General features: G+C 54.0%; 2 protein-coding genes across 2 annotated transcripts; one reads left to right on the forward strand and one right to left on the reverse strand.

Annotated features, from left to right (window-relative positions):
- Positions 1 to 20,241: 20,241 nt before the first annotated feature.
- MIND_00383200 (uncharacterized protein) lies at positions 20,242 to 21,726 on the forward strand (the record flags this gene model as incomplete). The annotated part of the gene is made up of 12 exons (XM_037360664.1): positions 20,242 to 20,370; positions 20,493 to 20,556; positions 20,611 to 20,775; positions 20,823 to 20,947; positions 20,997 to 21,031; positions 21,077 to 21,087; positions 21,142 to 21,233; positions 21,283 to 21,313; positions 21,360 to 21,462; positions 21,514 to 21,545; positions 21,594 to 21,650; positions 21,698 to 21,726. The coding sequence occupies 12 exons, from the start codon at positions 20,242 to 20,244 to the stop codon at positions 21,724 to 21,726; spliced, it is 873 nt and encodes a 290-aa protein (XP_037223549.1).
- Positions 21,727 to 21,983: 257 nt separating this feature from the next.
- On the reverse strand, positions 21,984 to 22,372 carry MIND_00383300 (uncharacterized protein; the record flags this gene model as incomplete). The annotated part of the gene is made up of 2 exons (XM_037360665.1): positions 22,298 to 22,372; positions 21,984 to 22,247 (listed from the first exon to the last, which is right to left on the reverse strand). The coding sequence occupies exons 1-2, from the start codon at positions 22,361 to 22,363 to the stop codon at positions 21,984 to 21,986; spliced, it is 330 nt and encodes a 109-aa protein (XP_037223550.1). The 5' UTR covers positions 22,364 to 22,372.
- Positions 22,373 to 26,752: the final 4,380 nt, after the last annotated feature.

Raw genomic sequence — 26,752 nt, forward strand, 5'->3', positions numbered from 1 at the left:
ACCTAAGCAGAAGCAACTCGGCGATGGCAAGCCACGAGTTCGGGTGGCAGAAGGGTCCACATGTCTGGAGAAGACATGGTGGTTTCTGTCCAAGCCGTTGTGGCGTGACTCATGTGATGACCGCCTGGGAAAATTCACACGTAACGGATTAAATCGGGTTTCTGTAAAAAAAAAATGAGCCCTGAAATAGGATGTATTTATGAAATATAGTGGACCAAAAAGATTTATATTTTAGCAACTTGGAAAGATAATAATAAAACTCCAGGAAAGTAGACTTAATTTGTGAGAAATTAGGGCATATATTAAGTCATCAGATTGGACTTGACTCAAAGCCAATATCAGCCAACAATTTTGTGCTGATGATTTGTAGCAAGTATGCTACAAGATAAAAGACCAGGTACATCAAAATTAGGGCTAGCACCAAAGTGTATCCAATATATCAGAAATAACTTCAACTAAGTGACAAATTGCCATTATATATGACAAATTACTGCCATATATGACAAATGGGGCAATAATAATGTGACACTATTTTTCAAAATTATTTGAGCCTGATCATGAATAAGCTTAAGGTGTACTTACTGTAGTATTTTACTTAATTTGAATACCAAAAATGACATTTGATACAAAAATTTGAATTTGAATGATTTCTTAATTAGGATGTCCTTAGTGCCGAAGGTGCCCAGAAACGTTGTAAATTCCCCTTTTAGGACAGTTTGAGCATATTGTCTACAAAACAGGGTCAGGAAGGGGGTTGTCAAAATATATGCTATATTTGATGCCCAATACAGAAGTTGAGCTCTTATAAATCAGATACAATTTTTGTTACTTTCATTGCATATCAATCCAAGAAGTGAAAAAGGACATTGTTTTGCACCACGGTTTCTTCTATATGAATGCTGCTCAGGGGACAATTTTTTTTGGCTAAGGAGCATTCAAGCACTGATCTTCACAGCAGGCTGAATTTGTTCATTCAAGAATTGAAGTAGTATGATTGACCTATTTTTTGGGGCCTCTAGAGTCTGGACAAGTTTCATGACAGATGGTTCACAAGGACACTAGATAGCTGAGCTCAGTCTACATGTACCATGGTGGTTACTCCATGCCAGTGCTTGAAGATATTCAAACTGGGCCTCAGTTTTGGAGATATAATCAAGTTACCTACTTTCAAGTAGTAAGAAAAGCCTAAGCAGACTTGGTGAAATGAACATGATATATTCGAAGGATATTGCAATGAAACACCCTACAGATAATCTCGCCACCTTATATGTAATGTGCTGGTGAAAGTTTTTGATGAAGTGAGGAGAATGGTAAAGATGCACGACAGATCATGTTGTAAACGGAGGAGCATGTATCATCGGTTGTGTAGTGTAAAGGTTATCACATCAGATTCTGATCTGCCTTGGAATTTCTGGGAATCCTGGTTCGATTCCGGGCACGACCTCTTTTTCCATCCTACCTTGTGTGTTTTCCTCTCCGCCCATTGGACCTTCTGCCGTGATCTTCAGCTCTTGTATTTACATATGCGTTTGTGAGTAACCCTTATGAATGCAAAGCCTTGTGGTAGTCATTGAGCAAATCCTGACAGATGGCGACTTCCGTGCTCCCACCGGCGACGTCGCATGCAGCCGAAGTGAATGGAGCATAGCCTCGCAACGATAGCTATCGCTACAACCGTTCGCCGCCACAAGGCAGTGCGACGTCGACCGCGAACCTTCCATTACATACGCCAATCCACGCACCTCTGTCCCTCTCTCCTCTCATGCTGCTGCGCTCCCTCGTTTCGCGCCTGCTTAGCCTGAGCGTGCTGCTCATCACGCTAACCGCGGCCCCGCCCGCCGACGCACGCGCGGCGCCCCGACCGGATAAGCACGCTCTTCCTTTCCCTTGCATTTCCTTACCGTCTGACCCCGAGCAGCATCTATCGCGATACCCCGCCTATTTCCCCTCGCAGCACCTCCTTTCCGACCTTTAAGCGCGACGGGCCACCGCTGGGTCTCGTCCTCGGGCTCGTCTTCGGCGTCGGTACGCACACATTTGTGCATCCATTCCCACGACTTCCCCGCACTGACCCACCGGTGATCGCAGGCGGGATCGTTGCGCTCTGCGCGTGCTCGTTCGGGTGCAAACGCGTGCGGACCGCGGACGGTGCCGGCCCGGGGGTCAAAGAGGGATCCGCGCCGATGCGGCTAGCGGGGTCGTCTTCGGCCCGTGTCCCAGAAAACGAGGTCCGCGTTCCGCTCGTTCGCATCAGGACGCTTGACGAGATCGACGCACCGGTGTCGCCTCCGGCACCGGCCCGGGCTGTGGCGTCAATGCCGCCACCGACGGCGTCGGTTGCCGGTATACCGGTGGTTCCGGTATCTCATGCCCTAGCCGGCGAGCCCGCACCGCCGCCGTATTCGGAGGGCCTCCCGTAACGTCGGCAACCATACGCTCAGACTATGCCCATTGCCAACACAATGCACAGATGATTTGCTATTCTTTTGCCAGGATAAGCCAAGCATGGGGGGACTCGGGGGAGGGTTTCCTATCGCCCCTCTCTGCGTTCTTCGACAAATCGTGATCCTCCCAACTTCCAAGTCTCTGTTTGAGTTTCTTTCGGCCTATGTATCTCGACCGTGCGCCTCGGCCTGGTCTTTGATCGCACATGTCCCTTCCGTCATGCCTGAGCAATCTGATGCGCCGGCGGCCGCCACTATCGCCACCCTTGACACCAAAGACGCCATCGCCAGTGCGACGTTTATAAACCTGGCTGTCCAAGGGCGAAACCACCTGCCCTTCTTCCGCCGGATTCCCTCACCAGCATAAGTGTCCAATCTTTTGTAGCACGGTGTCGAAAAGCTCCCCACCCGAGCGGCATTCTTCCTGCTTCGCCTGGGTGCAACTCTAGAACCCCCCTCTGTCTAGTTGCAGTCCCGACTCCCGACAGCTGTCGAAATGGACTCGAGTCAATACAAAAACAGAGGAGGATATCACCGGCAGATCGCTTGGGCGCTCGACGGGTAGAGCGACTTGGCCTGTGGCCGCATGTGCGCCGCATGTGCAAGTCGAAAGGGGGCGGCCATACATCGAAATGGAGGTAATACTTATGTAGAAGAAAGGACGACGGATTTGCGACGGATGATATCACCGGCAGATCGTCTGACAGCTTCTCCGGGTATATACAGCCATCCAGTGACGAAGCGAGAGCGACCGACTTCAGGTGCATAAGAGGGAGATGTTGTCAAAGAGTTCATTGGGGAGCATGATGAAGTGTCGTGGGTGGGTGGAGAAAGGGTGAGCGAAGAAGGGTGTCAAGGGTGTACTTAAGTATGCCACCCCTACACACCCTCGCGACGCTTCCGGCATCTTAGAGACCCCTCGGCAAAGGTTTTGCCTCAGTGTCACCCGCCTCAGTGTCCAGTAACGCGCCATATTGAGCCATAGCAACAGGAAACGACGTTGATTGCGTCTTAGGAGTTGCAGATCTGCGCTCTTGCAGATATGCTCTCTTGCACCCTGGCGCACTGTTGATGCCGCGCTGGCGCGTGATTGACTCGGTGCGAAAAACGTGCACCAAAAAAGCGTATAAAGGCGCGCCCCAAACGTCGACCCGACCAACACTCGCAGCCACCTCTACTACAAACACCTGTTTAACGACCATGCGTTTCGCCGCCGTTTTCGCTGTTCTCGCCGCCCTCGCCGTCAGCGCTGCCGCGCAGAACTGCTACGGCCCCTACTGCGTACGCCTGCCCAGGTTCTTTCACGCTGAGTGCTGACGTGTTGCAGAACTGCAACGAGTCGGGCTGCTCGTCCTTCAGCCCCCCGTGCTGCGCGAGCGGCACCTGCCCCAACAAGGACTGCGCCTAGTGGATGTCGATCATTTGGCCCGGAAGATGATTAGCGATGCGAGTGGAGTGTTGCCTAATAATTGGAATGTATCTGTGGCCCGGTAATTCTAAAAAGTCCATGGTCATGCTGTTTGTCTGGAGGCGGCTGCAATTTGCAGCACTGTGAAGCCGCTGCCTGCTTGATCGTTTAGTGCCAAATGTAATTGGAATGTATCTGTGGCCCGGTAATTCTAAAACGTCCATGGTCATGCTGTTTGTCCGCTGCCTGCTTGATCGTTGAGTGCCAAATATCAACTGGGCAGGCGATCCATAAGCGGCCGTGAGGCTCGAGTTGGCAGACGACGGTGACTCGGACTTATTGCAACAGAAACCATTCAGTCACACTTTTGACGTGTGGCGACGATTGCCGACTGTTACGCGAGGACCGGAGATGACAGACCAAGCCATCAGGCCCCCGAGGTAAGGATCAGATGGTCTTTAGGGCTGGTTCAGACAGATGCTTTAGACCACCTGGAAGCAAGTGCAACCATAGTCCAGGACTACTTACTTATATGTGTGGGTACATCAATGTTTTCATATACTAGATATTACCAAGCCCGAAATCCGAGACCTGTAAGCCAAGGGGTATGCGCCGGTGCAAGCCGAGACGTCAGGGGGGAGGGGAGGGGGGTGGTCTGGTGGCCTTAATTCACTTTTCTTTCGTAGGGTACAGAGTGGCTGGGAATGCTATTAATGGTCTCAGAATGCATATAATTGTCATTGAAAGCAGATTTTGGGGTTCTTCTGAGGCATGTATAAGCATTTTGATAGGAATTTCCGTTGAGGTGGTGATGACACGGCCACGGCACACCCAAGTCACACCTGCCAGCTATGCCTGCAGCCAAAATTGGTTTTATAATGATGTCCGCAGGGTGGATGTGGGTGGAGAGCATAAGAAGGGACACTATATATAGAGGAAATTAGTAGTACTGCATGACATTTTCACCAGTTTCTAACACCCATCATGGAATTGCCTTTTTGGGACATCACGTGCAATCACGTGGCGTGACGTCACACAGGGAGGGGGGTGTCCAGCAGTAGCTAATTCACTTTTCCGACCTGACGTCGGGGGTTTCAGGTATGCATACCTCTTGCTGTAAGCCGCAATCCGGCGCTGGCCCGCGCTGCTTGGAACCTGCTCCCCCACGGCCGCACCTGCAAGTCGGCTGACTCACAATCGCTGACCCAGACGATTTAGAGCGGCTCGGGCTGCTCTGAGCTGCCGCACCCGCCAGCGGAACTCACAAGCTTCTGAGCAGGTTTACTGTATTAATAGGGCTGTAGACCGTACCGTATACGGCTACGGCCATGTACGGTACGGCCTATGACGGCGCCGGGACGGCCCCACGCCGTACCGTAAGCCCTCGCGTTCAAGGCGCTTACGGTACGGGACGGCGCCCGTCACGCCGTATTACGGTGACGGTGACGGGTGCCAAGTCACACGATGTGACTTGGGCCAAAATCGACCTCCGAGCGGCCGGGCCGGGTCGGGCGGCGGTGCCAAGCGCCTGCCTGGAGTGCTGGGCGGCTTGAAAGGCCAGCCAGGCCGTGTTGGTTGACCACTGACAACGGCTGGGCCCTAGCAACAGGCGTCCGGGGGTCCGATACCCAATGGATCAACAACCTCCGGATCAATTTCTGCCTTAGCCGAGCTATGCCGTATATACGGCTACCGTCCCCGGTATACGGGACGGCACTTACGGCGTCACCGACGTACCGTCCCCGTACCGTAAGCTCGGTGCCCAGGGGGTCTTACGGTACGGTTACGGCGCCATATTACGGCCGGCCGTACGCCGTATATTACGGCGACGGCCTACAGCCCTAAGCAGGTTACTGGCAGTGGAAACCGGGATGGGGCCCCGCAGGGCCAACGACTGGCCCGTTCCGCCTGGAAATTTCAGGAAATAGAACGAGACCATGCCCCTCATATTCCTGAAAATTTCAGGCGGAACGCACGAGAAATGCGCCCGGCGCGGTCGCCTGGTCGATGAAGCCCGCCGCCGATGCTTGGGACGCGCCAAGCACAATGAGACAAGTCCCCTGCATCTTCCTCGAGATGGCCGGACGTGACCAAGGGCCTGTTTGGCGCGAAACAGGCAGTTTCCGGCCGGTGGATTGCTGCCAAAGTCCAGCATATTGACGGGGACATCGGCGGCCCTTCTCGAGTCCGTTTCCGGTAAGAGTAGAACTTGAAGGAGACCATAGAGATTTGTGAAATGCACAAGAGCAAAGTTAGGCCGCCGAATATTAGCATACACACCCTTAAACCACTGACCTCAAGTTGCCCGCGATGTTCTCACAATTAACTACAAACCGCAATTGCTCTAGAACAAGGTGTTCAGTTGGCTAAGGTGCGTTCGCTAGCTACGACGTTCCAAAGCTGCAGAAGTCGACGGACGGCGAAGGTGCAAGGAAGGGTCCAGCAATCGGGTGCCACACAAACACACACAGTGGTTGCGCAGTGCCCCATATGCAAGCTCTTTAGACTTTTAAGGCTGACTTTATCAATCGAGTTACAAACAGGCGGCGGAGATAGCACACACCTTGCTCCTCTGTAGGGTGCTGTAAGTTATTGGCCAGGCTATTTATCAACGCAAAAAAAATTCTGACCCCCCTGAACAGGTGTTTATTAACATGTTAATTAACCAAGAAGCCTAAAATGCTACTTTCGTGGCGCTGAGGACCACTTTTCGAGTTCCTCCAGTCTTTGCGCCTTGTTTTGTGCCTCTCTTTCTTCCCACAAAGTCCAAAATACCTTCTCCACTGGCAACTGGTGCGTCGCTGAGTAGGTCGCGAAAGAATGGCAAGGAAGTCGTCGATGTCGATGTCTCTACATCAAAGAAAGGGGAAGAGGAGCTCGTGGGAGTATCGGAATGGCTGTCGAGATCCCGAGTCACCGCGTTCAAGCCCATTGCCACACTGTCGACGTCTGGCGTGGGCTCTTCAGTGGCGGCTGGCAGCGCCTCCGAATGATGGATATTTGCCGTCTCGCCTTCTACTTCAGACATGAAGTCGGTGTCAATGTCTATGACATCTGACTCGGGCTCTGATAAAATGGAGGTTGGTGCGGGTGAGGGTGGTGTCACTGGAAGGGTCTCCGTTGTGAATAGACTGCTGATTGCACGCCAGGACATAGTTGTGACGGGAGTGGACTTTGTTTTGTCTGCCTTCCTTCTGTAAGGGCAACCCTGGAGACTCCGACGAAGGCCTAGCAGGGGAGGATCCAAAGCGTGAATAAAAGCTACGGGAAATACACGGAGGGACCGACCTAGCAGGGGAGGATCCAAAGAGAAGAAACTCTAAGGGTCCGCCTGCTAGGGCGCCAACTATATACTGGTCGTCCGTAACTGCCGACGTAGAGCGCAGAAGGCCTGAGCGGCGTCGCAGGCTCTGTCCCAAGGTGATCGTTGGGAGGGTCTTGACGGATCGGTGATTGTGCGGGCGAAGGAGGCCGTGGGACGATGGTCGGGGTGGGTCGGAGCGTCCGAGGGGGCGCCGGTCGGATGCGCCTCGGATGCGTTCGGAGGGTCCGAAGGAGGCCAAGCGGGGGTTCCCCTGACATCACCCCCCTTTGAATGCGGCGTCCCGACGCATAATACGGAAGGGCAGCGAGTCGAAGGTTGCTGAGGCGATGTGCCGTGGTTTACCCGGGTATCTCCGATAGAAGTCCGCAATCTTGTCTGGCGCAAAGACACGGTCGAACCGAACCCACGAGTCGTGTGAAGCATCGTAGCCTTTCCACCTGACGAAATAGTTAAGACGCTTATACCTTATCCTGGCATCCAAGATTTCCTCGACTTCCCATTCGGGAACTCCGTCCTCTAGTTCGGGGCGGTTCGTCGTAGCCGGGTCGTCCGTCGAAGGGGTCGTCCTGAGCGGGCTCGAGCTTAACAACGGGGAAGACGGGGTGGAGCTTGGAGTAACGGGGGGGGAGGTCTAGCTTGTAGGCACCTTTGCTAACCTCTGCGAGCACCTTGAACGGTCCAAGGCGCTTGTGGGAGAACTTCTCGGAGGGCCGAGTCGTTCTAATGTCAGAGGCGTCCAACCAAACCTTATCACCAACTTGAATCTTCGGAGCGTCCGAACGTTTCCGATCGTAGTACCGTTTATACTCGTCTTTGGCTTTAACGAGTGCGGCCTTTGCCTCGGAGACGCCGTTAGCTATCCGATCGCGAAACTCGTTTACCGACTCCAACTCTGAGCGGGCGCCTGGCTCGAAACCCATTCGGGAAGCCGGCCAGTGTCCGTCATAAAGGGTACCTGTTGAGTGGAGGAGTGAACGTGGTTGTTATAGGCGAACTCAGCGGCAGGGATAAGCTCGTCCCAGTCGTCTTGTTGGTAGTTGGTGAAGATCCGGATGTACTGCTCGAGCTCTTGGTTAACGCGCTTCGGTTTGTCCGTCGGTTTGCGGGTGGTAAGCCGTGGAGGTAGCCGGTTTGACGCCAATTAAGCGCCAGAGTTCGCGCGTGAAGTCAGCGATGAACTGCGAGCCACGGTCCGAAATGTACTTCTCGGGGTTCCGTGGTGCCTCCAGACGTTCCGATAGTACAAGCGGGCAGCTCCGACCGCGTCTATTGTCGTATGGCACTCAGTGAAGTGGGCGCGCTTTCCGAGGGCGCCGACCACTACCATAACCGCGTCATACCCATGGGCCTCGGGCAGCTCGACAATGAAGTCTACAGTGACAGTGTGCCAACGTTCGGGCGGGACTTCGGTCGGATGGAGCTCTCCATGCGGAAGCCTTCGGAGGGCCTTCGTGCGGCAGCATAAGTCGCAGGTCGCGACGTAGCGTCCGATATGGCGAGACATCTGCGGCCACCAGTAGTTGCGCGAAACCAACTCTAAGGTCTTGAACCGCCCGGGCGTGTCCGGCGACTCGCGTATCGTGGCAGAGCTCGATGATGCGCCTCCTTAGGTCCTTGTCTTTAGGGACTACAACCTTGCCGCGGAAGTACAGGAGGTCGCCGGAGACGGCCCACTCGTCCGAACGTGATGAGCGGGGGCCCCGAACTTGACCTCGGACCTTCAAGAGTTGCCGGGCCGCAAGCGCGACGGGCTCCTCTAGGTCAGGCTCACCGGATAGCGCTTCCTTGATGTCGCGGACAAGTTCGGAGCCAGGCCCAGAGACGGTGACGGCCTCAAGCGCGCGAACGTGGAACAGTTCGGGGCGTAAGAGGGTGACATCCGAGTTGTCGTCGGAGATACCGTGGTCGGGCCGGGCGAGAGAGAGCATCGGGACGGCCCATCTGGCGACCTGGGGACGTGGTGCAGCGTAAAGTCAAACCTGGAAAGGTACAACGACCATCGGGCTTGCCGACGGTTAAGGTGCTGTGCCTTTCGGAAATACTCCAAATTCTTATGGTCAGTCCAGATCTCGACCGGATGCGGCGCGCCCGAGGAAATGCCGATACTCCTCGAGTGCGCGGATGATCGCGAGCATCTCCTTGTCGTGAATCTCGTAGTTGCGCTGGACATCATTTAAGCTTTTGGAATAGAACGCTACAGGGTGCCACTTCCCGTCCGGGGCGGATTGTTGTGAAAGAACCGCCCCGTCGCATAATCTGAGCTGTCTGCTTCAAGTCGGAAAGGCCGGGAGTCGTCCGGGATCGCTAAGACGGGCTCTGAGACGACCGCGTCTTTGATAGCTTGAAAGGCGGCGGCCGGCGTCTCCCCAGGTCCATTTCTGGTCTTTCTTGGTGAGCGAAGAGGGGGTTGCGCTAGGGCCGAGAAATCCCGAATGAACCTGCGGTAGAAATTAGCAAACCCCAGGAACTGCTGGACGTCCTTCTTGTTCTCGGGCGGAGGCCATGCGGAGACTCCGGCAACCTTAACGGGATCCATTTCGACGTGGTTGTGAGAGATGATAACCCCCAGGTACTCGATTGACGATTTCTCAAGTCGCACTTCTCCTTGCGAAGGTACAGCTTGTGCATTCGGAGTCGCCGAAGGACTTCCCGGGACGATCTCGCGGTGCTTACGGAGGTCCGAATGCGCGATAAGGATATCGTCGAGGTAGATCATGACGTCTCCTGAGAGAATGAGATCCTGGAAAATGTCATTCATCATCGTTTGGAAAGTCGGGGGAGTTCGTCAGGCCAAAATACATCACCAAAGGTTCGAACAACCCTCGGTTGGTCGAAAGGCCGCCTTCCACTCGTCTCCTTCTTTAATCCGGACGTTATTAAAGCCCCAGCGAACGCCGAGTTTGGTGAAGTAACGGGCGCCCTTAAGCCTGTTGATAAGGTCATTAATCAACGGGAGGGGGTACCGGTTCTTAATCGTCATTGCGTTGAGGGCGCGGTAGTCCTGGACAAACCGAAGTCCTCCGTCCTTTTTCTTAACGAAGAAGACGGGGGAAGCCATCGGAGATTTCGAAGGGCGGATACGGCCTGTGGCAAGCCCCTCCTCGATGAACTCTCGTCAAGTTCGCTGTTCAAGGGGGAGATCGGATACACCTTGCAATTAGCGGGCTTCGCGTCGGGGGACGAGTTCGATAGCGTGGTCCCAAGCCCTCCGCTCTGGTAACGTGTCGAAGGACTCCTTGTCAAAGACGTCTTGGAACTCCTTGGCCCAGTCCGGAATCTCCGAGGCGGGGGGTCGAGTTACGGGCGAAGGCCTCTGCAAGGCGTTGGGACACGGTGCTCCCAGCGCGAATCTCCTCGATTGGGCGAAAGGAGGTGTAGAAGATGCGGTCGCCGTCTTCAAGATGCTCGTCGTCGTCAAGGTCTGGTGAGCGCCCGGAGGGTCCGAAGGAGCCCCGAGTTCGTCGTCGGCATCGTCTGGGCCAGCGATATCGATAGCGCAAACGGTGGGGAAGGCGCCCGCAAGTAAGCGCGATTTAAGGAGTCGGAGGCGGCGAACCTCAGCGCTCGGTCCGTTCCTCGTCGCGGCAGGTGGAGCAGCTCGGGGGCAGCGGCTCATTTTCACCTCCTTTGTTTCCCAGTTGATCTCGGGGTTATGCTTTTTGAGCCAGGAGTACCCGAGTATCAAGTCCTGTTTCCCGAGGTGGGTTACAGCCAGCTGAACGCGTTCGGAGTGTCCGTTGTATCGTAGGACCAGGTCCGCGATTTGGCGAATAGACCCAGCATCATTGGGGGTGCCGTCGACATTGTAGACCGGTATGGGTACTGAGAGATTTCGGACTGGCACGTTGTTTCGGTTGACGTATTCTGTGTCGATAAAGTCCAGGTGGCTCCGCAGTCGACCAGACCCGAGAGGGAGAGCTTGAGCGCGTTCGCAGTGGACTCAAGTTCGAGGGGGAGGTGCAGCGAGTTAACGCCAGGAGCGGCAGAGATGGTATAACTGCCAGGTAGCTTTTTCTCCCAGGCAAGTCGGCGTATCCGAACGGGGGGCTTCGGAGGGGGCAGGGGGTGCGTCTTTCGTTTCAGGCTCGTTGTAAGGCAAGGGAGTTGATTCATCATACAAACAAGTGAAACGATTTATGGACGCGAACGAGGGCACACCAGTCACTCGTCCGGGGGACAAAATCCTCTGCCGGAGCCTCCGAATGCGCTTCTGCTAAGGCCGCGGTGTCGGACAACCGCGCAAGTAGCTCTCCTAGCATCTCATCGCCAAGTTGCTGGATCACCTCGTCGAGGATGTCCATATGGTGAACATCGGCGGGGAGTGGACAGTCCCGAGCCAAGTGATTGGGGTCGCCGCATCTGAAGCAGGCTCGACGAGGGGCGCCCCGAGCCCTAGTACGATCCAACTCCATAGGGGACGGGAGCCGGAGGTACCGGGACGGGGGCGCGGGCCGCGGGTGGCGCAGGTGCGGCCACCGGGCGGATGGGGAACGGAGTTGCCGAACGAGTGATGGGGAAGGCGCCGCGCGGAGCTCCCGAAGCGGTCCGCGGGGTAGCCGTTCCCTTAATGAGCTTCGCTCGCACCAGGGCTTCATATTGTCGGAAAGCCCGAGTGCGCCAGCCTAGATAGTCACGGAGGTCTGGGGGGTCGTTCGAAGAGGTGATGCCGTTGTTGATCAAGGGGTCAAGTCCGTGGCGGTACTTGGTTACCTTAACCAACGCGTCTTCGAAGCCAGCGAGGTCCATCAAGTCCTCGAAGTCGTCGGTATATCCGTAGACATCCCGCGTTCCCATGTGATAACCCGCGCTTTCCAACTTAGCGAGCGCGAGGTCCTGTTCGTTCTCCTCGACGAACCGAAGGCGAAACTCGGAGAGGAACTGGCTCCACCGAGGGAAGGGGAAGGGGTTTTTGCTCCCATGACGCTCTGCCCATTGCTGAGCAGGTCCCTCCGCCATATAGGACATGGCGTAGCGGACGGCCTTTTCTTCGCTCGGCTCTCCGTTAACTACGAAGGCCTCCGGGGCAAGCCGAGCGTAGGTTTTGACCGCGTATAGGAAGGCGCGGCCGCGTTTGCGATCTCCGTTAAACGCAAACGGGGGGTTTGGTCGTAAGACCAGTTTTGAGGCGACAGTAATGTCACCAAATAACGCATCCGCGTCGGGGCATTCGGAGATGCCGGCGGTTCGGGAGCTGCCGGAGGTGGTGCGGCAGCGGAAGCCTGGGAAGCAAGGTGGGTGAGGAGATTGGTGAGGTTGTCTAGTTTCGCCTCAAGTGCGTCCATGCGCGTCAGCGTCCGGAGCAGCTCCGGTAGACATAGCGGGCGTAAAGACGACAAGAGCAGAGGAGGAGGGGTCAAGTGGCAGGGGCGGTGACGAGGGGGGTACGGACTCGTACTCCGAGCCTGAGTCAGCACCAAACCTGGCAATCTTGACCGGTTAATCCCGTAGAGAGTTTCTTCTGCTGTAAGGGCAACCCTGGAGACTCCGACGAAGGCCTAGCAGGGGAGGATCCAAAGCGTGAATAAAAGCTACGGGAAATACACGGAGGGACCGACCTAGCAGGGGAGGATCCAAAGAGAAGAAACTCTAAGGGTCCGCCTGCTAGGGCGCCAACTATATACTGGTCGTCCGTAACTGCCGACGAGGCGCAGAAGGCCTGAGCGGCGTCGCAGGCTCTGTCCCAAGGTGATCGTTGGGAGGGTCTTGACGGATCGGTGATTGTGCGGGCGAAGGAGGCCGTGGACGATGGTCGGGGTGGGTCGGAGCGTCCGAGGGGGCGCCGGTCGGATGCGCCTCGGATGCGTTCGGAGGGTCCGAAGGAGGCCGAAGCGGGGGTTCCCCTGACACCTTCTGTATTCCGGTTGTCGGCGGAGATTCTGTCGTACCTTGGTCACAGACACCGTCGTTTTTGAATCCTGCCGGCTACGGTCCTTCGCATTGAGCTTTGTGAAGAATGACATTGTGCGCTCCTCTGGCATTGATGTTGGCATCACAGACAGTATCTTGAGCGCAACAAACTGTGAATAGTCAAATGACAAAATGATTTTACCGAATCTTAACAACGAACCGCAAATATACCCGCATCTGGCTCGTTGAGCATGGCCAGGTAATAATCATAGAGTCGAACCCATTGAGGATTGCGCAAGTGAAAGGGGGCACGTTGACGAACAAATCGCTCAAACTGCTCCTTGAATGCCACAATGATAGCATCTCCATCCTCATAGTCGTCAAAGGCTGATGAGTAGCGACCACGATTTAGCTCCTCTACCAGTAAGTCAACCATGTACTGGCCGACTTCAGCATACATGGGAATCTGACGGCGCAAATCACTGTCGGTTTGAGTCGGGTCATCGACGGCCAAGTCTGTGAGGTCAGCGGTAGATTCTACAGCAACATCAAGTTGGTTCGCCCCCAGTCCGTAGGATGGAGCTCTGGACTAACTCTGTCGGCAGATCAGCATGCAAAAACCGGAATGAAAGTGACATTATACCTGGGTCAAGGAAAAACCCGCTTAGGTACAATGGCGAAGACCCAATCATCTGCTCGTAACGAGCGTTAACAAGGCCGCGAACATCATCCTGGACAGTACATGGGATTCCGAGCTCATTCTTGTCGAAGGTATCTCTCAACACCGCTGTAATAGCAACGTAAAACTTCCAAACGTCACCGACGGTAGTGTGCGAGCCTTCGAGGCACTTGATGGCGCGTGCGATTGGCTCTAAGACGGCAATGAGCTGCTTGAGCTCCAGCTCGAACTTCAAGCGTTCAGGAAGTTGACGAATAAAAGCCAATTTTGACTGTTCCTAGAGTCTGATCAATAACGACACTAAACGCCAGACGGTAAATTACTTGGACCCATCAGTAGAAACAATACCCAGACGAACGAGCTCGACAATCGCATCAAGACACCGGAGCAGGGCATAGCCAGACCAATACATTGTGCCGAATCGAGTTTTACCGATCTTTTCGAGCCCCTTGTTGATATGAAGGATGACACGCAAAGCACCGAGATGAGTAGAGGCAAACGTTGACTGCGAAAAGAAGCTGATGATGGCTCGCAGCTTCTCAATAGCCTGACAAACCCTTCAGAGGAGGTGGACATAGGAAAGGGCACCTACCGGTTTGAAATACTCTAACCGACAAATGTCCTTGATCAAATTTGAAAGGTGGTGTGGTGGGTCTTGACATGAAAGAATCGCAGGGAAGTCGGCGGCAATGAGCTCACGAGCAACGCGTGTATTTCCTGCATTATCGGAGACGAGGGAACCAAAGTTATTGATGCCAATTTGCTTCATGACCTGACAACGTCAGCGATGAAGGCAGTGGCGAAGTAGTACATCAGGAAGTACCTTTAGGAGAACATCTCGAATATGTTCCCCAGTGTGGGAGACACCGGATGCCTCGTCTCCGCGGATGAGATACGACTCTCGGGAGTCCGGCTCAGTAACATGAACCGTATAAACTTGCTGGCCTCCGAGTGTACCGCCATCGTATGAGATGGACAGATTGAAGAGACGCTTGAGGTGTTCGATGCTCTTGAGCGTTATCTTTGCTGCCTCTTTATGGATATACGATGTCATTGTTGTCGCCGAAACAAGGCCATGAGTGGCATCGAGCTGGGTGGTGAATTTGCGGAAGGAGAGGGTGTCGATGAAACGGATTGAGATAGCGGATTCACATAGTGCGTTGAGAAGCAGGAGATTGTTCTGCTTTGTGCGTAGCTGAACCGCTTTCTTCTTGTTAATCTTCCCCGCCTCTTCAAAAGCAGCAAAAGCGTTGCGTTGATTTTGGGCCGTGTTGGATGGTATTGCACCTTTCTCAACCGCCGTTGACAACGCATCTTTGGCGTTCTCTGCCTCTGCCTCTTGCCGAACCTCCACCGGTTGTCCCGCACACGCTGAAGCATGTGTAAGAACCCGCTCCTTAATACGTGGTGCTGCCCAGCTCTCGTGGCAGCCAGAACCGCTGCAGCGTTCACGCTGTTTGTTTGTAGAGATCGTATGGCATCGGATGAGGAGACGGTCGAGCAATGGGTCGCGAGGAGCACCCCGACGTGCTTTCCCGTTGTCCTCAGATGGTTCGTCATCTTCCAGGTCATCAAAAGGATGGTTTACCTACAAATTTCATTAGTATCCTTAGGGAATTCTAGTCACTGCCGACGCACCGGCTCCTTGACTTGTGGCTTCTTTGACCAGCTTTCCAACAGCTTGAACGCGAGCCTTTTCTGCATTCTCCATCTCCTTTTTCCGCTTAGACGCTCCCTTCTCCGCAGCATCGTCCTCCAGTAAGCGCTTCCGTGCACTACTTTGGCCGACTCGTGGAATCTGTACATGGATATAAACGGTGAATGCTATTCAGAATGTAACACACCGGGATGTTCTCTGCCTCGAATACTGCTTGCGCTGCACGCGTCAAGTCGTCGACCCACTTGATGAGAAGTATATTCTGACCACCATTCCCGCTAATATGCTCCCGGAGAACGGCAGCAACCGCCACAAGATGGGGTCCACGAGATTTGAAGACAATTAGTTGGTCATTGGCTCGGCTGCCGAATGAGACCTCGAGTTCCTGGTTCACAACACTCTTCTCGCAACCGTATATGGCGGCCTTCTCTGAATTGACTTGGTAATTGAGGAAATCATGGTCTTGGCCAATGGGAATGGTAGCGGGGAGGTGCTGAAGGAGGTGTGTGAGAGTATTGATTTGCTCGCGATAGAACAGGTGTCCGATAGATGGCAGAGAAGCCGTTTTCTTGCTGGGCTTTGGCGGCATGGTGGACGTCAAGGCGGAAAATTTTATTGATCCGTCCGCACTGACCGGCCCGATCACGTGCTCTGGGTTTATTAACACCCCCGCAATGACTGGCCAATTATTTACAGTGTTAATTAACTGGTGTTAATTAACCGGTTAATTAACCGGGTCAACTTACAGCACCCTACTCCTCTGAGTCGACAAGCCCACGACGCTCTGCACACCAAACTGCAATATACTGTCAGCATCGACTTGAAGCGGATTATACCGCCCGACCCTGCATGTAACAGTCAAGTTGTTGCCAGTTAATGATCACTAGCGCCTGGGCCGACAACTCGAGGTTGAAGTCAACATCACCGTATGGGGCCGAATTCCGAGTCATTGTGAGCTGGAAACGGTTTTGGCAATTCGGCACACTCACCATTGGCGAAATGTGTGTTCGCGGACTGCCGGACTAGCGCCGACTCGGAGCCGCTCGTCGTTCTTCACCGAGAAATATGTCCCAAAGTACTCAGACTGGACGGGCCAGGACACGCGCCGAGCACAAGCCGCGATAACACAAGTGGGCATACAGTGCGGCCAGAGCTTGCCGGATCGAAAGGCTGGCATCGAGTGCTGACGGAGGGTGAGGCCAAGTGGAAAGCCGTGAGCACTCTCGCAGTCTTTGCCAAATGACGGCGTCGAGCATTGGCAAAATGCGCGTCGGGTGAGTAAGCCTGAGCTTGTCGTATCGCGTCCCGGAACAACAAATACCTTTCAGTCGTGAGCAGAGTCAAATTCGGACAGAAACCAAGCGCACCCTCTACATAGTTGGTCACGCTGGTGTCAGGGGAACCTCCCTTTCGGCCCCTCGGAGACGCCTCCGATTCCGGTCCGACTCCGGTTCCGTCTCCGGTCCGGCCCTCCGTCTCGCCCGCACAATCACCGATCCGTCAACGCCCTCCCAACGGTCGCCCTGGGACCTTGCCTGCGACGCCGCCCAAGCCTTCTGTGCCCGACAGCGGCAGCTACGGACAAGCAGTATATAGTCAGCTCCCTAGCAGGCGGACCCTTAGAGTTTCTTCTCTTTGGATCCTCCCCTGCTAGGTCAGCTTCATTTGTATTTGCTTACCAATGTTCACGCTTTGGATCCTCCCCTGCTAGGACCTTGATCTCAGGCCTCCGGGTTGCCCTTACAGCTGGAAGGATTAATCAACTTCGATAATGAGCGGCTGCACAAATCTAGCACATCGTCAGTGATTTGGTACTCAGGGAAGCTGTAAAGATAATATACAAGAGCCACAGGTTCGGCACCTTCGTGCTGGTTACTGACATTCGAAGGCTTGCGCACCACCTCGCAAGGTGCCGCAAAGGGCGTGAAGCGACGATTAGGAAGAGAACTTGAAGGGACTCGGATTGTCAGCTGTATATGCGTCGTTGCCAGGCCTGAAGGTACCAGTTCGTCGACAGAGAGGCCAAACATCACGGCAGTGGGCACCAGGGGAGCCCGCAAGACACGAGCGGCAAGTACTACTTATAGTAGCAACTTGCGACGAAAAGACAAGCCACGGTGGATATAATACCATCAAGGCGCCGCAGAGCGAGTTCTTGGGTCATATTGCTGATTGGGACCCAAGTTGCGGGCCGGAATGTGGCGCTGAGAGAAGGTTGTGAGTGTGCGCTGGCAAGATCAGTGACGTGTAATGTCACGTGCCTATCGGCATGGTCGCCGAGGGTGCCACGGTGAGCTGGGGTCCCTGCTTGGCAGTCGGCAATTGTCGCCACACGTCAAAAGTGTGACTGAATGGTTTCTGTTGCAATACGGACTGGTTGGGAGACTTCAAGTTTGAGAGCGGACTAAGATGAGCTCGAACAACGGGCCGAGTCATGATCTGGGTAGTTGTCGTTAAAGGGGTCATAGGTCGATACCTGACTTCTGTCGCCTCAGATCTAGACGCCGAGACGGCGATCGAGGATACTTATGTGGCACATTATCTGGGGAGGAAGCGTGTTGGCAGGGTAAACGAGTCAGGCGGAGAGCCTGTCGTGGATAGTCTGCCGAAGCGCCTCCAGCTGCGCCAGTGCGTCGGCTCCGTTCGAAGCCGCGCAATCGATTCGTCAATTTCTGTCCCTTGTTTTCGTCACGGTAAGTACTACCTCGACCACGTCAAAAGTGGCGAGCACGCGTAAAGTCGAAAGAGGTGTCGAGTGGTCGTAGTTCATGCTGCTGTGGATGTTGGGCCCGGATGAGATTCGACAACTGGTGGGTCGACACGTACCCACCTACAGTACCCCAATACTACGGCTAGTTAGCTGGCATGAAGGGGGGCTTGGCAGTGGCTAACTAGCCTTTAGCGAGTACCATCTGCCATGCCTGTCATGCATGATCAGCTTCTTTCTGAGAATAGCAACTCCGTGATGTAGTAATTCATCTTGTTTTGAATGTTGACGCGTTGGTGTGCGTCAGTGACTACTGACACGTGAGTGTCGTCGCACTGCGTCAGTGAAAACACTGACGCGGTGAACTTGGAGCTTGTTGTGAAGTCGCCACGTCACGTCACCTGAGTGACTGGCTCACGCGTCACGATCAACAACAACTTTTTCAATCGCCTCATCATGCCCCGCGCCCAGCGTCGCAAGCAAGAGCCGGACCCCGTCGTTGTTGAGGCCAGCAGCACGGAGGCTCCTGCCCCCCGTCGCCAAAGCAGCCGCAAGCAGGTTGTCGAATCAAGAGCCTCCTCAGACGCGAACGCGACAACTAGGTACGCGTCGATGATAATATGTCTTCGTCGTTGTCTAATCATCACTTGCTTCAAAGTAAGAAACGCAAGGCTCCTTCGTCCGTCAATCTCTTCTTCACCCTCCCATCTCTCTGACCCCTCCAGAAGCTCCGCTGCTCCCTCGAGCTCCAAACCAAAAAAGGCCCGCGTCGTCAAAGCCAAACCTAAGGAGGAGGTTGGCGAACAGTATTGCTGATGCAAAACTATCATTGATGCTATAGTATCGCTGACGCAAAAATATCAGTCGTCCTGTTGATGTCATGTTCTACACCATGGTCCCTAATAATCTTCACCCCACCCTTGACCCCACGACCTTCCAGACTTTGCCCGTACATCCTGAGAAATAAATTGCATCTGGTCCTTCAAGAAAGCAAAAGCATCATCACGTGAACTGGCTTCAGAGAAACTAGTGAGAAGGCCTGCAAGCTTGAGATCATATGCAGCACATTGTGCAAGATCCCTTCTTCTTAGTCAATGGTATGTCTGCAGGTCAAGAGGAAATACAGACCTATCATTGAGGATGCGCACCTCATTCCTGCCAGAAACCACCCAAAGAGCAGCTGGATGGATTGGCAGAGCCACAGGCACAAGTTCCTTGGCTGTGGGTGCTAGTTGCATTGTGCTAGCCTGGGGAGAGGCAGGTGGGGTTGCTGTTCCACTGACTGTGGGTTGAGACAAGGGGTAGACTCTGGGTGGAGGCAATGTCTTGATAGTCATGAGCTGAAGCAGAGGGGGGGAGGGATAGGGCCAGTGTGCTTCTCTAAAAAGATTGCCTGGGCCACCTCAGAGACGGCAGTGCAGTAGTCCCGTGAAAAAGGGATGCTTGTCTGAAATTCCCAAGCAGCCAAGGCCTCCTCACTTGGATAGATAGTGTCAGTAACAACCAGGAATTCATGAACAATGGCGCACAATGAGGTATAGACCCCAGCATGCAGCCCTTTTGAAACCTTGAACCAAACTGATGGTGAGTCTGAAGCTCGGTGTGTCCTGTTTGTATGAACATCCTCCCAGATGTCGTAGTATGAGGAGAGAAGATCTTGATCAGTGGGAGTGTTCATGAGAGTTGCAAGTCAGGTGTGACGCCTCAGCTCATTCATCAACGCCCATCACTGACGAGCTAACTATCACTAACGCGCGCTCATCTGGTCTGACGCATCATCTCAGCACTGACGTGTGGGTGATTGCCTTGACTTGACTAGGACGAACGCTACATCACGGAGTTGCTATTCTCAGAAAGAAGCTGATCATGCATGACAGGCATGGCAGATGGCACTCGCTAAAGGCTAGTTAGCCACTGCCAAGCCCCCCTTCATGCCAGCCAACTAGCCGTAGTATTGGGGTACTGTAGGTGCATGCATGACAGGCATGGCAGATGGCACTCGCTAAAGGCTAGTTAGCCACTGCCAAGCCCCCCTTCATGCCAGCCAACTAGCCGTAGTATTGGGGTACTGTAGGTGCACGTACCAATGCCAAAGCGGAGGAAGAAGTGAAAGACAAGTTAGCGATCGCGATCACGATCACGTCACTCGCACGACACTTCTTCCTCCTTCTCCCATGTCCTCGTCGCTGGAGACGGTGAACGAGCTGCTCGCGGGCAGCGTGGGCGGCGCGGCGCAAGTGCTCGTCGGCCAGCCACTGGACACCGTCAAGACGCGCGCGCAAATCGCTCCGAGTTCGTGCTGTGTTTGTCATCCGCCGGGGCAGAGGCAGAGCTGACGATGTGCCGCGTTGCGTGTAGCGGGCATGTTTGTGCGTTCCCTTGCCGCGATTTGTACCGTGCCGGGTGCTGATTTCTTGCCCCGCAGAAAGGCCCCATGGACATCGTCGCGCAGACGATCCGGAAGGAGGGTGTGCTGGCGCTGTACAAGGGTGCGTCGGGTCTTGCAATCCTACCAACGTTCTCTTCTTATGGCAAACTTCTAGGGATGCTGAGTCCCCTCCTCGGCATTGCTGGCGTGAACTCGCTGCTCTTCGCGTCATACGGCGCCTCGAAGCGGCTCGTGTCGCCCTTTGGCCAGCTCACCCTCCAGCAAACGGCGCTTGCCGGCGCCATGGCGGGGGCGGCCAACGCCGTGCTCGCCAGCCCTGGTGCGTCTTCGCCAACTCAGATTCCACCGGCCACTGACACAAGGCAGTGGAAATGTTCAAGGTCCGCATGCAGGGCCAATATGGCGGGGCGGGCGACAAGCGGTTGCGTGTCGTGGCGCGGGAAATGTGGACGCAGTGGGGGTTCAGGAAGGGCGTCATGCGTGGCTATTGGGTGCGTCATGGTCGCCATGGTAGACTTTCGAGATACTAACGTGGAGAAGGTCACCGTTGCGCGTGAAATTCCGGCGTATGCTGGGTGCGTCTTCGCTTCTGCTCGTGCTGTCCACACTGATGTCTTCAGATTCTATACAGGTTAATTGCTATCCGAACTTCCGTCCCCATTCCCTTCTGTTGACATCCGTCCAGCATACGAGTTCTCGAAACGCAAATTCGCCGCGCGATATGGCACGCAGAACCTTCCCGTCTGGGCTCTCCTGGCCAGCGGTTCGACGGGCGGCGTGCGTTGGCCTTTTAGCTCACTCCAGTTTGGATACTCACGCTCCTCAGATTGCCTATTGGCTTGCGTGCTATCCACTTGGTACACGAGCTCTTGCCCGTTTCCCTGCTTCTAAAAGCAATTGCAGACGTCATTAAATCGCGCATCCAACTGCGCGAAACGCCGCCGACGGGGGACCCTCTGCAGTATATCGCGCGCGAGTTCCGGGCGATCGTCGCTGAGTCCGGCTGGTGCGTATTTTTGTGCGAGCGGGGCTGGGTGTGGCTGATTAGTGATCCAAGGACGGGGCTGTTCCGCGGGCTCTCGCCGTCATGTACGTTGTTTCTTCCGCTCTTTTGAAAAAATTGACGCAACGCCGTAGTGCTGAGGAGCATTCCTGCAGCCGCGAGCACGTTCGCTGCGTTCGAGCTCACGAGAGGTAATCCCGCTTCGTTAGCTGGAGTGAAGGCTGATCGACGCCCTTAGAATGGCTGGCGGGGATGACGGGCGTCTGACCGTTAGTTACGATAGTGAGACCTGCGAAATTAACTATTGGTACTGACGCGAGCTCCCGCAAGAGAAAAAAGAAACAACACGATGCTCATTAAAAGGACCATAAATTTTTGAATATCGACCGCTCCGCACCCCCGCTCCGCACATGCACTAATCCTTGGTGCTGGTGATCCCTGAATAATCCAGGTCGCGCCATGCGAATGATTCGGCTCACGTATGTACATTGGGGAGACCTCCTGACGGAGTCCAGGGCGGCAGCTCACCTCCGGCCGCCGTCTGGCTCGCGCTGCAGCTGCGCGCGGAGCCCCGCGGCCTCCACGCGGAGCTCGGCGGCCTGCTTCGCCGCGGCGCGCAGCTTGCGGCCCTTGCCCACGAAGCAGAAGGCGGTCACGAGCACGAGCCCGAGCCCGACCGCGGAGGCGAGCGCGAGCGCGACGCTCGGGCCGATCTGCTCCGCGTCCGTGTCGCGGCAGATGTACGGCGCGATGCTCGGCGGCGGGGCGGACGCAGTCACGGTCACGGTCTGTGAGGGGTCAGCGGGGGAGAGAGAGAGGGGGGGGTATGGGTGCGCACTTGGGCGGACGCGGACGGGAGGGCGGTGAGGAGGAAAAGGAGGGCGAGGGCGAGTGGGCGGGGCATGGAGAAGGGAGCTTTCTTGCGCGAGGGCGGGCTGCGGGCGGTACACATATACGCCCGTCTTCGTGCAGGGTCGATCGCGGTCCCGGGCTCGACGGCCGCCAAGCACGCCGCGCAAATCCAGGCGCAGCGAGGCGTGTCTCCCAGATTCTGGTGCTGACTCGCTGCAGCCCACGCTCTTCCGGCGCTGCTCGGACCTCGGCCCGGAGCAGGCCGGCCCCGTCGCAGCCATCGCCGTCGGCGCCGTCGTCCGCTTCCTCCTCCGCCTCGCCGAGGCTTGCGTTTGCACTCGCAAGGCCCGCGCCACCGAGCAGGTCACCGTAGGGTGCTGTGAGTAAGGCAAAAAGTATTACTCACACTGATAGTGCTGGCCAAATACGGATATGATATGCCAAATAGCATATCCAAGGGGTTCAAGATTCTTATCAGGGTAGGGGGCCCTGGGGGATAAAAAAACTTTTGTGTATGAAAGATTTGAGCCTTATATGGGTATAAAAATACTGAAAGAGGATTGGAAAAAACTTTCCGACCCTATTACTGTCCCATTTCGTTCAATTCAGCGGGCCTGTGACCTGTGACCGTTTGGCCAAAAGGTTCAATTCGGCCGCAGGCCGAATTTTGTGTGACCTCTTACCTAAATAGGAAATTCAGCGCGCCAGAGGCGCGAAAATTTTGAGATTTCTCCAAATCGGGACGGTTTGGGACCAAAGCAATTGGCTGTGACCCATGACCGGCCGAAATATTTCGGCCAAAAAATCCGATGTGACCGTGACCCGCAGAATTGATTGAAATGGGTCAGTACTCTTATATTAAGCAGATGTTGTGTGAATGTATGCACATGTTTGGCACCAGCTTTAATAATTTATTTGATCCACACTTCCATTTTTGGGAGTCACTGCTATTATAGCCCCAACTTGGTAAAAGAACCTGTAAAATGTGACCAATTGTCAGGGGAACCCCCGCTTCAGCCTCCTTCGGACCCTCCGAATGCATCCGAGGCGCATCCGACCGGCGCCCCCTCGGACGCTCCGACCCACCCCGACCATCGTCCATGGCCTCCTTCGCCCGCACAATCACCGATCCATCAAGACCCTCCCAACGATCACCTTGGGACAGAGCCTGCGATGCCGCTCAGGCCTTCTGCGCTCTACGTCGGCAGTTACGGACGACCAGTATATAGTTGGCGCCCTAGCAGGCGGACCCTTAGAGTTTCTTCTCTTTGGATCCTCCCCTGCTAGGTTGGTCCCTCCGTGTATTTCCGTAGCTTCTATTCACGCTTTGGATCCTCCCCTGCTAGGCTTTTCGTCGGAGTCTCCAGGGTTGCCCTTACACCAATCCTAATTGGGAGGTAAAGCTGTAAGTGATATCTTGCACCCAGTACCATGAACAAGTTATATCTAAGGTTATTCAACACGACAATACTGAAGTATGTACCAAGTAAGTGCCCACAATTGAGAAATAAGTACATAAAGTTTACTGACTTGGGTTGCAATTTATATATATTAAGTAACAATAGTAGACCAGATATTTAAGAAGACTATTGGGCATCTATGTGCCATTCTGTAGTTAGTGGCAAGGTTCTTAATCTGAGAATTCATATTATTCAAGCAACATTCAAAGCTGGGGCTACACCCCAGCCCTGTCTAGTATCCATGATTCAGATGTTGAACCCCCTTTGAAAGAGGTATTCCTTATTGAAAAAAACTTGAAAGAAAACCTCTGGTATTTGAGCTGGCAGAGAGCTGCAGAAACCAATTCCAAAAACAGTCATAAAAATTGAATTACTTCAAATACCATTTTATTTATAACGGTAACCAATTTTTCAATCCGCCTGTTAATCCCTTTCAATCCATCCATTCCAAAGTCTACATCCATTATTCCGGGCAACACCCAGCCTCGCATATGTCCCCAAGCCAGGCGCAGGCTTGTACTGTGCCAGGGCACTGTGCCTTGACAGGGTCACTGGGATTTTTTTTTACAGTTCCAATTACAATTACTTAGTCACATGCTCTGACCAATGTTCTCCGCACAACATCCTCTGCAGAATGCATTCTGCACCATTGTTGTCTGGCCAATCGTGGAAGAAACTGTTTTCTTTTGACTACAATTATTATACATTTAAGTATATATTAATGTCTTTTGGTCAGTGACATATAATATACACCAGATTACTATAGAATAGCACAGCACCATGCCACACAATGACACCCACATGACCCCACCTGTCTGCTCCAGCGCTGGTGTCGGGCCACCGAGAGCCTACAACATGCAGCACGTGATGACGGGGAACAGGCACCCCAGTGGGAGGAATGCACATGTGGGAAGCACATGACCGAGAACAATACATCGAGCTGTCACTGAGCCCAACTTGGCACAAGGGGATGGGGAAGGAGCGCTAGGAGGCTAGGAGTAGCACCTGGCCCGCAAGGGATGTACAATCGTGCCCTCTGCAGCCAGGAACAGGGATGGGGAGCAGGAGCAGAAGAGGCCAAGGGTGTCCAATCACCCCTCAGCGGGCCCACATATATAAGGTGTGATGGTATACATACTACACTGTACTCTATCACTTAGATCGTCTATTGTACCACTTCTCTCTACGCAAGGAGGCATCACTGATTCATCAGGCCCGAAACATCCAGATTCGGGTATTGTTAGGGGAACCTCCCCTTCGGCCCGGAGACGTGTCTGATTCTGGTCCGATTCCGGTTCCGACTCCGGTCCGGCCCTCTATCTCGCCCGCACAATCACCGATCCGTCAACGCCCTCCCGACGGTCGCCCTGGGACCTCGCCTGCGACGCCGCCCAAGCCTTCTGTGCCCGACAGCGGCAGCTACGGACAAGCAGTATATAGTCAGCTCCCTAGCAGGCGGACCCTTAGAGTTTCTTCTCTTTGGATCCTCCCCTGCTAGGTCAGCTTCATTTGTATTCGCTTACCAATGTTCACGCTTTGGATCCTCCCCTGCTAGGACCTTGATCTCAGGCCTCCGGGGTTGCCCTTACAGGTATTCCCTGATGTACTTCACTTGCAGGCCAGATAATCCATCTCGCTAAGTGCCATGTCAGTGGAAACCCGATGGCCAATTGGGAAACACTGAGGGGACCAGCAGCCAAGTCAATGAGACTATGCTATATTCTGGAGATGCTGAGGGTACAGGAGGAAGAAGTAACTACTGTGACATAGGGGGTAAAGAGTGTGTAATGGGTTTACACCATATCAACCAGAGGACCAGAGCCAGAGCCAGAGTCGGAAACGGAATCCAAGTTGGAGAGCACTTGGTGGTGGAACACCACAGAAGGATGTTTGGGTGACCAGGGCTTCCAGTTGACCAAGACAAGACACAAGAGAAGACTTAGAAGAGCGGAGTCGAGACGATGCTAGGAATAGAGACCAGCAACACTAATTTCCAAACTGAAGTACATGATAATCTATCAAAGTCTTTATAGTATGAGAAGTAATGGAAACGGAATAAGGGATAACAAAGTAAGTAACAAGATTAGAACAAAGTCAAGTAAAGTAGAAGAGGAGTTACATACGAGGAACAAGGCATAGATAATTACATAGATCATAAGTTTAAAGTTGGAGTAATTGGAAATGCTCAGTAAATCTTCATTGCGTAAAAACCAAATACCGGAAGTGGATATCGGGATCAAATGCCGGAGTCAGCATAGATATAACATACCTGTTCTGTTCCAGGCATGTGCTCACTGCATGGCCCAACCCAAAGCCTGAAATATCAGCAGTCACAGGTATCAGTGTTGGAGTTGGGCTGTATTAGGTCATCGGGTCATCTGACTTTGAAGGGTTCTGAGGAGCACAAGAGGATGGGAATTTAGCCCTGAGAGTAAACAATATTAGCCTAATAACTATATTCTGCAGGTACTGCTCTTATATGCTAGAGTATTAGGGATAGGCCTCAGGGCAGATTGGATGGGTGCTATGTAGGGCCCGTAGGGGGTGAAAGGAAGGGGGTTGGAAGAATAGGAGTCGAGGAGGGTGGCGTCAGGTCTTGCCATTTCCTCATAGTCATGCTAATCCGGCCCCGAACGCGTCACGGAGGCCACAGGTGTCTGCGCCGCAACCGCCTGTAACGCATAACGCGCACAGTTGATTGAAATGGGACAGTACAATATCTGTTTCTAGGGCATGACATTTCATGAAAGTTTCACACACTACAGTAGTGTTAAAATTTAAATTTAGTCGGAAGCAAGACTCAAGGATAATAATACATGTGAGTCTAAGATATTATGTGTTCTATGTGAGGGGCTTCAATAAGTAAAAGCCTGGGGCAAGGTAAGGCTTAGTAGCATAGCTGACTAGCAAAACAAGGCTCCGCCAAATTGGAGGGCAGGGTGAGTGACACGGGCTTCCCAATCATGCCTAGGCTGAAGGCT

Source organism: Mycena indigotica (genome assembly GCF_014461135.1).
Source record: "Mycena indigotica strain 171206Taipei chromosome Unknown Mind.scaff0003, whole genome shotgun sequence".
In the NCBI taxonomy this organism is placed as follows: Eukaryota; Fungi; Basidiomycota; class Agaricomycetes; order Agaricales; family Mycenaceae; genus Mycena; species Mycena indigotica.